Raw genomic sequence first — 13,542 nt, 5'->3', positions numbered from 1 at the left:
TCATAATACCCCAGTAAGACCGACACGAATATTCTTACCTTTATCAAGGTCTTCACCAACAGAACCAGGGCCTTCAAGATAGAAACGTTTTGCAAAATCCTCTATCTGCTGTCTGTAGTTTAATATTTCACCTCGAGTAATCTGAGAAAAGCAGGGTTGCGTTAATTTAGCCCAATGGATATTTTTCAATATCTTTACTCAGAAAGTAATAATTTAAAAGGTACCTCTGTGAAAGTTTTCTTTATGCCCCCAAGAGCATGCTCCACATTCACTGAATCATTAAACAGATTTGACCACGTGCTCTCAATCTTGTCAACCAGTTCTTTCTCTGCATCAGAAGGCTAATGAAAAAAACAAAACAAACAATAAATGATCAGTAATTTAGAACTGAAATATCTGGTCAAAGCTACAACCCAGGGACTTCTGCTTCTGGTAATAGCAGGCTAAGTCATTTGAACCTACAAAAAAAGCTGGTTGAATCACAAAAAATTATATTTTTGTAATTAAAATAAAATCAGGATAAAATCATTTTTAAAAATAAATAGATAACATAGCTAGATAGACAGGCAGATAGATAACCTAGAGAGGTAAGCCCTTCATCAACTAAAACCCAGCTTTAAATCAACATAATCTCTAAGGTTATCTTGGCTTGCTAATGCACCCAGCTGTGCTGTCTGTCAAAAGCAAACACAGATCTCCTCTGACGAAACAGAACATCATCCAGAGCCTCCATTCCCTCCATAGTTTGTCATATACAATGTCCAGAACTCAATCAGAAATAACTGGCATATAAGGATACAAAATGACTTGACCAAAGCCAAGAGACACATAGACAAATAAGCCGACCACAATGCAGTATTAAGACAGAATTTAAAATCATTTTACTTAATAGAGTCAAGGAAATGAAAGACAAAATTGATCATTTTAACTGAAGGTCCTTGAAACCATGTTTAACTACCCTACGCAAAGAACGGCAAGTGAATTATTATCTTCCACCAGTTTCTTTTGTTGTCTTATTTCTCTCTGTTTCTCTCTTCTGATCATTTTTGCAAGAGTCCTTTCCTTATTAAAGGAAATTAACACACACACAAACAGAAAAAAAGGAAGAGGGAGAATTGAAATGGTGTGCAGTTACAGACCAGTCTGGAAAAGATACTATTTGAGCCATGCAAGATCAAGAAATAATCTCTAAGCTTTCGTTATTCTAAATCACTGGAGTTGCTTTACATTTAAATTTTATTACTTAAAGTCATAAACAAATCCATGGCAGTATACTTGAGAAATATTTCTGAAAAGGGTCTTAGTATTCAACCCAACTGTAAGATGCTTAAGAAAATAGAAGTTCGCTTACGTGGAGATTATACATGGCCATGGTGCGGTATCGTTCCTGGACGTCCCTGTATCTTAGTTCCATGACTAAAGATTTACTTCTAATTTCTGCAATTGTTGCAAGGACAGACTTGAGGTCTTCCAGGGTATTGGGGCTCTTCTTCAGGTTTTTGGCCAGGTGCTAGAAAAGAAAGTTCAAAGGACACTAAATAAACATAGAAAAAACAGTACCAAACGAAGACCTGACTTGCATGAAAAGTCGTTTTGATTAAACCCAGTGATCCTACCTCCATCTCGTCGTGGAGGTTATGGAGCTCCTCCTTGGCTGACTCGTTGAGAAGTTTTCCAAGCGAAATCACCCAGGACTTGGCGCTTTCCTGCACTGTGTTTGCCAGGGGCCCTAGTTGCAGCCTGATGCAGTGCTCGTCCTTAACTAAAGGGTGGCGCGTAACTTCGTAGGCTATCTTGGAATAGAACTGCAACTTGTCATCATACGCCACGCAAGGAGGTTTCTTGGCGGCAAATTTCTCCATCACAATGGCCTTGTCCAATTTCCAGAGAGGTCGATACCTCTTCCATTTTTGTAGGTACTTCATAAGATTGATCAGAATCCTGTGGACATTTTGGGGGATCATAACAGCTTGTTCGATTATCTGAGGGTTCAGAGAAATATCATTGTAAAAGCTTATTATAACAAGTTCTTCCTCCTCCCCCTTCTGAGGAGGGCATTCTATGCAGCTGCCATTCATCCATCGAACAAAATGCTGAAAAACAAGAGGCAGGGAAGAGACAGTACGTTAGTATCTGTGTTGCTTCCTGTGTGCAGATTAGTATTCAGTAAGAAGTTTTTCTAGTAATGGAAGTTTATTAATAAATTGTGCTAGATTGCCAACATGACCACAATCTTTTGTTCCTCCCATCAAGACATGAATGTATTTTCTCATCCAGGCTAGCCTGTGACAACCTGACCAACAGCAGGGGCAGACGGAGCGTTATGCGAGTTCCAAGCCAAGGGCTCAACCAGCCCTGCAGCTTCAGCCCTTGAGCTCTTGAAACCTCGCAACCACCAGATGAACGAGCTTGAGCTAGCCTACTAGATGATGATAAGCCATACAGAGGGGAACCCAGGGGACCAGCCAACGCCAGCCAATCATCTGACGTGCGAGGGAGCAGAGCCAAGCCCAGCAGAACCGCTCTGCAGAACTCAGCCTGCAGAACCATGAGCTAAATAGATATTGTTTTAAGCCACTAAGATTTGAAGTTGCTCATTATGCAAAAAAAGTGAACTTTTTAAATAACATTGGCCATCTACTTCCTATATGATGGATGAAGAAAACAACTTTAGTTTCCTTATTTACAGATGAAGAAACATAAAGTCAGGCAAACTGACTCCCCAGTGTCTCAGAACAAATCTGTTTATTTGAGATCTCCCTGCTGCAGAGTCAAGATTCCCTCTTCTTTTAATCAAGTATGGTTCATAAGCAGACCCTGGGTGTGTCAATCATAACTTCTCTGAACCGTAGTTTCACCATCTATATAATGGGCATAACAACAACTAGTAATTCTAATACCAATGCCAATAGCTAACATTTCTTTAGAACTACTGATTGCCAAGCCCTGTGCTAAGCTCTCTACATGTGTCACATCATTTAATCCTCCCAACAACTCGAGAAGGTGGATTGTATTACCATTTCCACTTAACAGATGAGGTCATTAAGATCCTAGTTCAAAATTTTTGTTCATTTTGTTTTCAGCCATGAAATATGAATCCTGAAGCTCAAAGAGATGGTACAGTTAAGCCATATTAAGTTACCAAGTCATAAATGTTTACTTGCAGAGATTTTTGTTAATGAAGTAAATTTCCAATATTTTCTAAGAGGATAGGCAAAAATTCTTTTCATTTGAAAGAAAGAATTTATGAAGGTAAAATAATACAGGCTTCACCAAAAGCCTCAAGTCCATCTATTGGTAAGGGAGAAAAATTGGTTAAGTTGGTTAAATTGGTGTGAAATGTTGTGATTAATATCCCTAATGTTTTACAGAGTGCCTTTTCTATTTATTTACCCCTTGGAAATTGTCTTCCTTCCATGTTCAAAGACCCAGTGATGTAACCTATAAACTAAGAGAATTCATATGACAGAGGCCTAATAAATAACTTTATTAGCATTAAAATTAGCATTATTACATTTTATTATAAAATATGTGCAATCTATTAATTTCCAAGCACAGTGAAATGAAATTCCCTATTTGTAATCTACACTTAGTTTTACACTAAAAAAAAATGCCTGAATTATGTTTGACTGTCTGAATAAACCAAGTCAAGAGAAAGATGTTAGTGTCTCGAGGGGGTGTGACATCCACAAATATGGCCAGACGCTGTTCGAGGTGCTGGGGATTCAAAAGTGAACAGACACACAAGGTCCACGTTCTCAGGGAACTTGCATCCTAGTGGCATGAGATAGTCAATAGATAAGTGAGCGAGGAAATAAACAAGAAAAGGTCAGGTAGTGATGAGTGCTAGGAAGAAGATGGATTAGGGCGACGTGATAGAGAAGAACAAGAAGGAGCCAGCGAGTAAAGGTCTGGGAGTAGAAGTTTCCAGGCAGAGGGAACAGTTAGTGCAACAATTTCAGGAGGAACTAGCGTTACCTGCTGGAGGTACATTAGGCTGGAGCACAGTGGAGCCTGATAGAGGCAGGAACTGAGATCAGAAAGGCGGCAGATGCTAGACTGTGGAGGCCTCCTGGACCATAGGAGTTTGGATTATGTTCTAAGTGCAATGTGAAGTCACTGGGGTTTTTTATACAAAGGATGACATGAAATGATTCATACTTTAAGAAGGTAATTCTGACCACCTATGGTAGAGAATGGATTGTAGACACTTTACTGCAATAGTCCAGACAAGGGATGATAGCAATGTGGGGCAGACTGGTATTGTGGAAAAGGAGAGAAAAGGACAGATTGGAAGTGCGTTTGGGAGGCGAGTCAAGGGCTGGATATGGGTGGATGAGAGAAACAGGGGAACCAAGGATGGCTCCTAGGTTTTCAGCTCAAGCAATTGGGTTGACCTTGGTGCCACTTCCTGTAGTAGGAAAAACTGGGGCAGGACGAGGTTGCAAGGCAGGAAGTCAAGAATTTCATCTTGGACATGCCAAGTCTAAAGTCCAAGGGGAGGCATCAAGTAGGCAACTGACTGAAGTGTCGTGTGTGGTAGAGAGGTCTGGGTTGGAGGTGGAAATGGGCGGTCATCTCCATAGGGGTGGTATTAAGAGCCATGGACTGGTCATGATTATGCAGAGAGAAGGAAAGGGAGCCAGGATCAAGCCTTGGGACACTCCCAAATTTAGAGATCTACAGAGGAGGAGCCAGGAAGAGACTAAAACCGGCTGGACAAAGGACAGAAGTGGAACCTATGTTCTCATCCTCAGTAACTTGCTGTCGACAGCTGATGGGCCCAGCCATCTGTGATGACAAGCCATCTGTGAAACAACAGAGACATCTCCGCCCTTACCTTGGTGATCTCCACGCAGTTTCGGACACAATGGACGCACATTTTGTCAATCTCATTTGCATTGGGATGCAGGATGATCTCGGGTGCGGTCAAAATGGTTTCCGTTTGGAACAAAGGGACATTTCCAAGGATTAAAGAATTGAAAGACTGCAAATTCCTAAGAGGGGTTAATAAAAAAGACTCAGTACACCCTAGAGTGAAATAGATCCAACAGTTGATGAAAATGACTAGAGTCCCAAAAGTCAGACTTAAAAAGCTGACTACAAGGAATAACACATTATAGGGTTGTCATGGACAGTTTGGGGTGAGTTTTATTATATATCCTTTCTTTGGCCTAAATCTTACAAACAGCTCATTTCTACTTTTGGGAAGTTAATATCTATTAGTTGGAAGATACTTAAATAATAGTGATGACTTCCAAAAGCTCAACTCTGGTTGAGGAATAATGGTCTTCACACTGGCTTTTGTCTCCCCCAGAAAGTTCCTCCCTCTTCCAGCTCTCTCCTTATCTTCAGGACTCAGCTAAAATGTGGCCTCTCCATGGCCTTTGTAAACCACCCAGTGACAAAGCCACTCCATTCTCTCCCCAGAACATTATTCTGCTTTATTTCGAGACATCATCTTGGTTATATCTGTTTTCTTGTGTCTTGCCTCCCGCCCCTATGAGAAGCTCCAGAAGCACAGAGGTCTTGTCTGATCCAGTGCCTGGCACGTGGCAGGCTCTAACAATCTTTTGAATGAATGAATGAATGAATGAGTGGATGGATGGATGAATGGATGGATGGAAGGATGGATGGATGGAGGGATGAATCAACAGAAAACATAGCATATTAGAAAGGGAAACACTATGGGAGGTAACCCTATATAAAGGGCTGCTTTAGGAGTCCAAGTTAGAAGCAAAAATTAAAAATAAATGAAATATATAGAAAACAGGTTTATTTAAAGGACCAACTTCGTGAAGATTGTCAAACTGGGCCCAGGAAACAAGACCAAAGGTCTTCATTTTATTTATTAATGTATTATTCCAAAGTGGATTTTAGCAGCTCACAAGGAAACTGTAACTACAGTACAAGACTGTAAAACCAAAGTGGGATAAAATAAGGAAGGAAGATGACACTAATCAGAGGCAGTTTAGTGAAGAGATATTGGCCCAGGTTCAAATCCCAGCTCTTCTTCCTACTAGATGTGTGGCCTTGGGCAAGTCACCTACCTTCCCAATAGTCTGTGCCTCATGTGTAAAACAGGGATGAGAATTGTAAAGAGCATAATATAAGCCTGGTGCACAGTAAGCTCTCATACATGTTAGCTTTAAATATATATATATATGCCAAGTCAAGAATAAGACTAACAATGCAAATCATAAATGCCTATTTATTTGTTGCATTCAGGCTACAAATTTGGTTCTAAGCTTCCTAGCAGTCAAGGAGAAAAGGGAAAGCTATGAAGTCAACAATTCATAGTGTCTATACCATTTAAAAACAAAACAATAAGAAATGAAAGAGCACAAGAAAAATACTTTCTCAGCAGGCTAAGATCAGAAGGGAAATTAGAGAAATTTCTTCTGGGGTTCTTCATGAAAAGATGTTGTATGATGAAATAACACCACCCTTGACAATATGGAGGTAATACTAACAGTGATGAATTTCATAGGCTGGTTTCCTAGAATGATCCTAAGTGAATGCAATAATGTCCAGGCTTAGCTCTCAGCTGGTCTAGCTGAGCTGCTGGGCTGTGGGCTGTGAGCTCCAGGAGGGAAGGGACAGCCTGTACTGGGTGAGAGGCTGGCCCACATAATAGGCATTCAACACATACATGATGCTCATTCTAGCCAGGGGTTTACTTTAGACCATCGGGAAGAGTGAATGGGTCATACATTCTTGAAATCAGCCTCTCTCAATATGGGCGAGGGCGTCATCTGGGATTTTGGTAAATACTGAGTGACAGCAATTTTCTGTTGCCAGTTGACACAGACATGTATGTCTTTCAGACAGTCAAAGTGGGGAGAAGGATCATTTCTTTTTCTGTGTTGAGTGGGCTCACAAGAATATGACCAAAATGGAAAGTCATCCCTCCATCCTATGAGTACCCTGTGACCAGAAAGCAGACTCACTGCCCAACTGATTTTTATTCTGTACCTTGCAACTGCCCTTTAACTATTCATATATGTACTACTTTAATCCATGCACACTGTCTTTAAAACAGGCAACAGGGCTGGCCCCGTGGCTTAGCGGTTAAGTGCGCGCGCTCCGCTGCTGGCGGCCCAGGTTCGGATCCCGGGCGCGCACCGACGCACCGCTTCTCTGGCCATGCTGAGGCCGCGTCCCACATACAGCAACTAGAAGGATGTGCAGCTATGACATACAACTATCCACTGGGGCTTTGGGGAAAAAATAAATTTAAAAAAAATTAAAAGAAAAAAAGAACTTTATATTAAAAAATAATATTAATAAAAAAATAAAACAGGCAACAAGATTAACTCACTTCAGGATGAGCTTTGTCAAGACCTCATAAATCCTACTTTCCCAGTGTTCGTAGTAGGAGGCCAGCTTGGGGGCCTTGCCTGTGTTGGTGTGGATGACCAGACCCTCAGCTTTGGTCAGCAGAGGCCCAATGGCAAGATGCCACCTGACCATGTGCTCCACATCTTTGGCCCTTTCTCGTTCAATGTGCTCGAAGAATTCCTTCACGCCTGTTGAGGAAGACACCTGTTACATACGGCTCTTCGTGAATACGGGAAAGGACATTACGCAACAAGCAATCCCAACATTAGCTATATCTCTTGGAAATACAAAGAAAGTCTGTAACCTTGACCCAAAGCAGAAAACAAGACCACACCAGAAATCAAGACACACTCTAAGCAAAAAATAAATGAGAGCATGGAAACGCCCATTATGCACGCTACAGTATGCCACACACAGAAGGTGGCTTTTATATCTTTGGAGAAACTTGCTTTTCTTGAATTCTTGTTTACTAGTCCCAAATTCCTTGTTGACTAGTCTCAGACCACTTAAAATATCTTGTTTGAACAAGCAAATGTGAGCCTATAAAAATACAATTCACTTTACTGTTACAAAGTTATTAACAAAAGTATTAATGATCTTCAGACTCAGGAATTTGTAAAACTGTCTAAGCAATGCATAAAATGTGACAAAAACAAACACCCGTGATCCTTTCAAGTAAATGACTGACATCATTGGGAGTGGTTTTACGCCATGCAAGGAATAAATGTGTGTGTGTGTGTGTGTGTTTGTATGCACAATCATGACCAAGAGGTGTTTTTTTCATTCCTTCCATAATCAAAGAAACAAGATGTCAGATCTACCTGGGAGCTCTTCTTCACTTTTAGGTGCTGGATATTTAAAGAGATTTACAGACTCTATCAACGTGAGCCTGGAAGAAATGTCATCTGCATTCTTATGAATCTGGTGGACAAGGGACTCAAATTTCCCAAGGGCCTGTCGGCACCGAGTTATGTAGTCACCAATGCCTTTGCAGAAAAAGAGAAGAAAAAAAGGAGAATACTTGGCTTTCAATTCTTTCTTTCCATATCCCTCCCACCAACATCTGGAACATTAATACTGTCATCCCTTCACAGGAAGGACCTGCTCATTCCATCTCCTTGGGCCTTTGAGATGGCCAACAGCCACTTTGCACCCCTGGGGACTGGGACAAGGAGCCCTTTGCTCAGAATCAACAAAACGATACATTTCTTCTGTTCAAATTTTAGCATAATCATGTCTGAAGCAGTGTGGGGCGAAAGAGAAGGTCCAACTCTGTTGTCTTCTCATTGCCATGGCAACCTGAACACTCCACTCTACACCACACTGCCTGCAATCTCCTTAGAAAAGTACACAGCAAGAACGTGAATAGTAAACCTGGTTAAGCACGTATGATCAGTCAGGTGATGGTCTAACCATGTTACGTTGATTACGTCATTGAATCCTTACAACAACCCTATGAATTGGGTATTACGATTAAGCCCATTTTACAGATGAGGAAACCGAACCTCGGAGAGGCTGAGTCACGTGGGTAGAGCTGGACTTTTAACCCAGGGGTTTAGTTATGGAGCCCATAGTCCAAACATACATGTTATGCTTGCAAAGGCGAGGAAAAGAGAAAAAAGGGAAGTGACAAAGAAAGAGGGGGAAGATTTGGAGAAGAGAAGGGAAAGAGGAGGAAGGAAAAAAAGAAGAGTGAAAATGCCTCGTTCATTTAAAAAAGTAAAGAGGAAGAGGGAGCAGACACACTTTTCCTTATTCCTCCCACTAAATACAACTAAAAACCCTGTACAGTATCTATAAAACAAATATAAGAATCTGAAAGCTGGAGAGAAGACCAACTGTTGAGGGACCTCAGGATCGAGGAACGACAGTGGTGAGTGCCCTGGGTTCTTTTTCCTCATGTATCCCAGACCTGGAGCTGAGGAAGCTGGCCGTCAGTAAACGCCAGGGCCCCAAGAAGAGCCTGCTTCCTCTAGCCAAAGGACCAGGAAAGGGACATCCTAGCAAGACAGAAAGTTTCAGATGATAACTGCTCTGCTCCAGCCCAACACCACGGACAAGACTGTCACCTCACCCTAACCCACGCCAGTAAGGCCAGCTGGGGACCTAGACTTCCACCCTCATAATGCTGTGATGAGGCGCCCCAAACCCCTGTCCCCTCATGCCTACATGGCGGCTTCAGAGGAGGCCATGGAGGTAGATGGGACTCTCACCTCCACACTCCATTAATGAGCACCAGCCCCATTACTCATTCCAGCTCCCCACCCCCCACTGTCAGTTGAGACCATTGGGGAGCTGGAACTCCCAGCCCACCCAGCAGTAGTGAGGAGCTGGGAACCTGGCTTTCTACATCCACCTGACAGTAACCAAGGGGAAATCAAGATATTCTCAGAAGAAGAGAGACTAGGCGATTATGTCACCAGCAGACCTAACTAAAAAAAAAGGGTGAAAGGAAGTTCCGTAAACAGAAAGGAAACAATAAGAGAAGGAACCTTGGCACATCAGAAGGAAGAAAGAACACAGTAAGCAAAATATGGGTAAATATAATAGGCTTTCCTTCTCCTCTTGAGCTTTCTAAATTAGGTTTGATGGTTGCAGCAAAAATTATCTGTTGTGTTCCAAAATGTATGTAGAAGAAATATTTAAGATAATTATGTTATAAATGAAAGAGGATAAAGGGAGTTAAGGTTTCTATAGTTTACTCAAACTGGTAAAATTCTATAGATTTCTATACTTCACTCAAACCAGTAAACTGTAATAAGTTATATATATTAATGTAATACCTAGAGCAACCATAAAAAAGTTATACAAGAGGGGCTGGCCCAGAGGCGTAGCAGTTAAGTTCACACACTCCACTTCAGATCCCGGGCATGGACGTACACACTGCTTGTTAAGCCATGCTGTGGTGGCATCCTACATACAAAATAGAGGGGGATTCACCCAGATGTTAGCTCAGGGCCAGTCTTCCTTAAGCAAAAAAGAGGAAGATTGGCAACGGATGTTAGCTCAGGGCCAATGTTCCACACCAAAAAAAAAAAAAGCTATACAAAAAGATACACTCAAAAACACTAGATAAATCAAAATGAAATTCTAAAAAACATTTGAGCAGCCCATGGGAAGCGAGGATAAAGAAAAACAGAGAAACAAAAAACAGACATAAAAAAATGGAAAACAGAAAATAAACTGGCAGACTTAAGCCCTAACATATCAATAATTACATCAAATGTAAATAGTCTAAATGCACCAATTAGAAGACAGAGATTTACAGAGCAGATTAAAAACACGACCGAACTATGCGCTGTCTACATGAAACTCATTTTGAATATAATGATATAGGTAAGGTGAAAATAAAGGGTAGAAAAAGATATATCATTCAAACACTAATCAAAGGAAAGCAGGAGTGGCTATATTAATATCAGATAAAGTAGACTTTAGAACAAAGAAAATTACCAGAGACAGAGATGAATATTATATAACGATGAAAGGGTCTAATTCACAAGAAGAAATAGCAATCCTAAATTTGTATGCATTGAAACAACAGAGCTGTAAAATATGTGAAGCAAAAACTGACAGACTTGAAAGAAGTAGGCAAATCCATGATTAGAATTGGAGATGTCAACATTCCTCTCACAGTAAATGATAGAACTAGACAGAAAAATCAATAAGGATATAGAGAAACTCAACAACACCATCAACCAACAGAGTCTAATCAACATTTATAGAATATTCTACCCAACAAAGTAGAATACACATTCAAGTGCCCACAGAACGCATACCAAGATAGACTATTATCCTGGGCTATAATGCAAACCTCAACAAATTTAAAAGAATTGAAATTATACAGAGTATCTTCTCTGACCACAATGGACTCAAACTACAGATCAACAACAGAAAGATAACAGGAAAATCTTCAAACACTTCAAAACTAAACAACACACTTCTAAATAATCTATGGATCAAAGAAGTCTCAAGGGAAATTTTTAAAATACATTGACTTGAATAAAAATTAAAATATAACATATCAAAATTCGTGGGACACAGCTAAAGCAGTGCTGAGAGGGAAATTTATAGCACCTGAAAATGCATACATTAGAAAAGAGGAAGGCCGGCCCCATGGCTTAGCAGTTAAGTGCGCACACTCCGCTGCTGGCAGCCCGGGTTCGGATCCCAGGCGCGCACCGACGCACGGCTTCTCTGGCCACGCTGAGGTGGCGTCCCACGTACAGCAACTAGAAGGATGTGCAGCTATGACATACAACTATCTACTGGGGCTTTGGGGGGAAAAATAAATAAATAAAATCTAAAAAAAAAAGAAAGGAGGAAAAATCTCAAATCAATAATCTAAACACCCACCTCAAGAACCTAGAAAAAGAAGAGCAAAATAAATGCAACGCAAGCAGAAGGAACTAATAAAAATTACAGCAGAAATCAATAAAATTGAACACAGAAAAACAACAGGAAAAATCAATGAAATAAAGAATTGCTGGGAGGGCCGGCTCCGTGGCTTAGCGGTTGGGTGCGCGCGCTCTGATGCTGGCGGCCCGGGTTCGGATCCCGGGAGCGCCCGGAGGCACCACTTCTCCGTCCAACGTGAGGCCGAGTCCCACGTACAGCAACTAGAAGGATGTGAACCTATGACATACAGCTATCTACTGGGGCTTTGGGGGGAAAAAAACTGAATAAATAAAAAAAAAAAAAAAAAAAAGAATTGCTGGGGCTAGCCCTCTGCGCGCTCTGCTGCTGGAGGCCTGGGTTCGGATCCCGGGCATGCACCGATGCACCACTTGTCAGGCCATGCTGTGGCAGCGTCCCATATAAAGTGGAGGAAGATAGGCACAGATGTTAGCCCAGGGCCAGTCTTCTTCGGCAAAAAGAGGAAGATTGGCGTGGATGTTAGCTCAGGGCTGATCTTCCTCACAAAAAAAACAAGAAAAAGAATTGCTTTGGGGCCGGCCTGGTGGCTTAGCGGTTAAGTGCATGTGCTCTGCTGCGGCGGCCTGGGGTTCACCGGTTTGGATCCCGGGCACGCACTGAAGCACCGCTTGGCAAGCCATGCTGTGGTGGCATCCCAAATAAAGTGGAGGAAGATGGGCACAGAGGTTAGCCCAGGGCCAGTCTTCCTCGGCAAAAAAAAAAAAAAAAGGAGGAGGATTGGCAGATGTTAGCACAGGGCTGATCTTCCTCACAAAAAAAAAAAAAAGAATTGCTTCTTTGAAAAGATCAATAAAACTGACTAATCTCTAGCAAGATTAAAAAGAAAAAGAGAGAAGACACAAAATAACAATATCCAGAATGAAACAGGAGAGATCACAAAGATCTACAGGCATTGCAAAGATAATAAGGGAACACTAAGAACAACTCTACACAATAAATCTGACAACCTACAAGAAATGAACCACTTCTTTGAAAAGCACAAACTACACAACTCACCCAATAGGAAATGGATCCTTTGAATGGCCCTATAACTATCAAGGAAATTGAATCCATAATTTTAAAATCAAAAAAAAAATGAACAGAGAAATCTCCACACAAAAACCTGCACACAAATGTTTATCGCAGCTTTATTCATAATTGCCAAAATGTAGAAGCAACCAAGACGTCCTTCAATAGGTGAATGGATAAACTATGGTACATCCAGACAATAGAATATTCTTTGGCAATAAAAAGAAATGCACTATTACATACAGGGACCTTAAATGTTATTGCTAAGTGAAAGAAGCCCATCTGAAAAGCCTACATACTATGTGATTCCAACTATATGACATTCCACAAAATGCAAAACTATAGAGACAGTAAAAAGATCAGTGGTTACCAGGGGTTTTGGGGAAGGAAGGGAGGGAGGAATGAAAGGTGGAACACAAGGAATTTATAGGGCAGTGAAACTATTCTGTAAGATATTGTAATGGTGGATACACGTCATTACACATTGTCAAATCCCACAGAATGTACAACACAAAGAGTGAACCCTAACGTGAACTACAGACTTTAGTTAATAATAATGTATCAATTTTGGCTCACCAGTTGTAATAAACGTACCACACATTTGTATATGTATACAATGGAACAAGATGTTAATAACAGGAAACTGGTGGGGGAAGGGCATATGGGAACACTCTATACTTTCCACTCAATTTTTCTGTAAACTTAAAACTTCTCTTAAAAATGAAGTCAATTAAAAAAGAAAGAAAGAAATATCCAAGC

At 41.0% G+C, this 13,542-nt stretch overlaps 1 protein-coding gene across 3 annotated transcripts in view; it reads right to left on the bottom strand.

Annotated features, from left to right (window-relative positions):
- The window catches only part of DNAH10 (dynein axonemal heavy chain 10), a 137,748-nt gene that overhangs the window by 88,287 nt on the left and 35,919 nt on the right, over positions 1 to 13,542 (bottom strand). For all 3 annotated transcript variants that reach the window (XM_087423421.1, XM_087423423.1, XM_087423422.1), the window contains 7 exons: positions 8,163 to 8,327; positions 7,322 to 7,529; positions 4,841 to 4,997; positions 1,617 to 2,093; positions 1,352 to 1,510; positions 225 to 341; positions 39 to 141 (listed from right to left, as the gene is read on the bottom strand). In XM_087423421.1, the coding sequence (XP_087279547.1) occupies positions 39 to 141; positions 225 to 341; positions 1,352 to 1,510; positions 1,617 to 2,093; positions 4,841 to 4,997; positions 7,322 to 7,529; positions 8,163 to 8,327 (1,386 nt within the window). The remainder of the gene's footprint in view (positions 1 to 38; positions 142 to 224; positions 342 to 1,351; positions 1,511 to 1,616; positions 2,094 to 4,840; positions 4,998 to 7,321; positions 7,530 to 8,162; positions 8,328 to 13,542) is intronic.

This window comes from Ceratotherium simum, chromosome 35 (assembly GCF_057802395.1).
Source record: "Ceratotherium simum simum isolate JZ-2026a chromosome 35, ASM5780239v1, whole genome shotgun sequence".
Lineage (NCBI taxonomy): Eukaryota > Metazoa > Chordata > Mammalia > Perissodactyla > Rhinocerotidae > Ceratotherium > Ceratotherium simum.
Note: the sequence above shows the minus strand (reverse complement) of the source record. Positions and strands in the feature narration are given on the sequence as shown.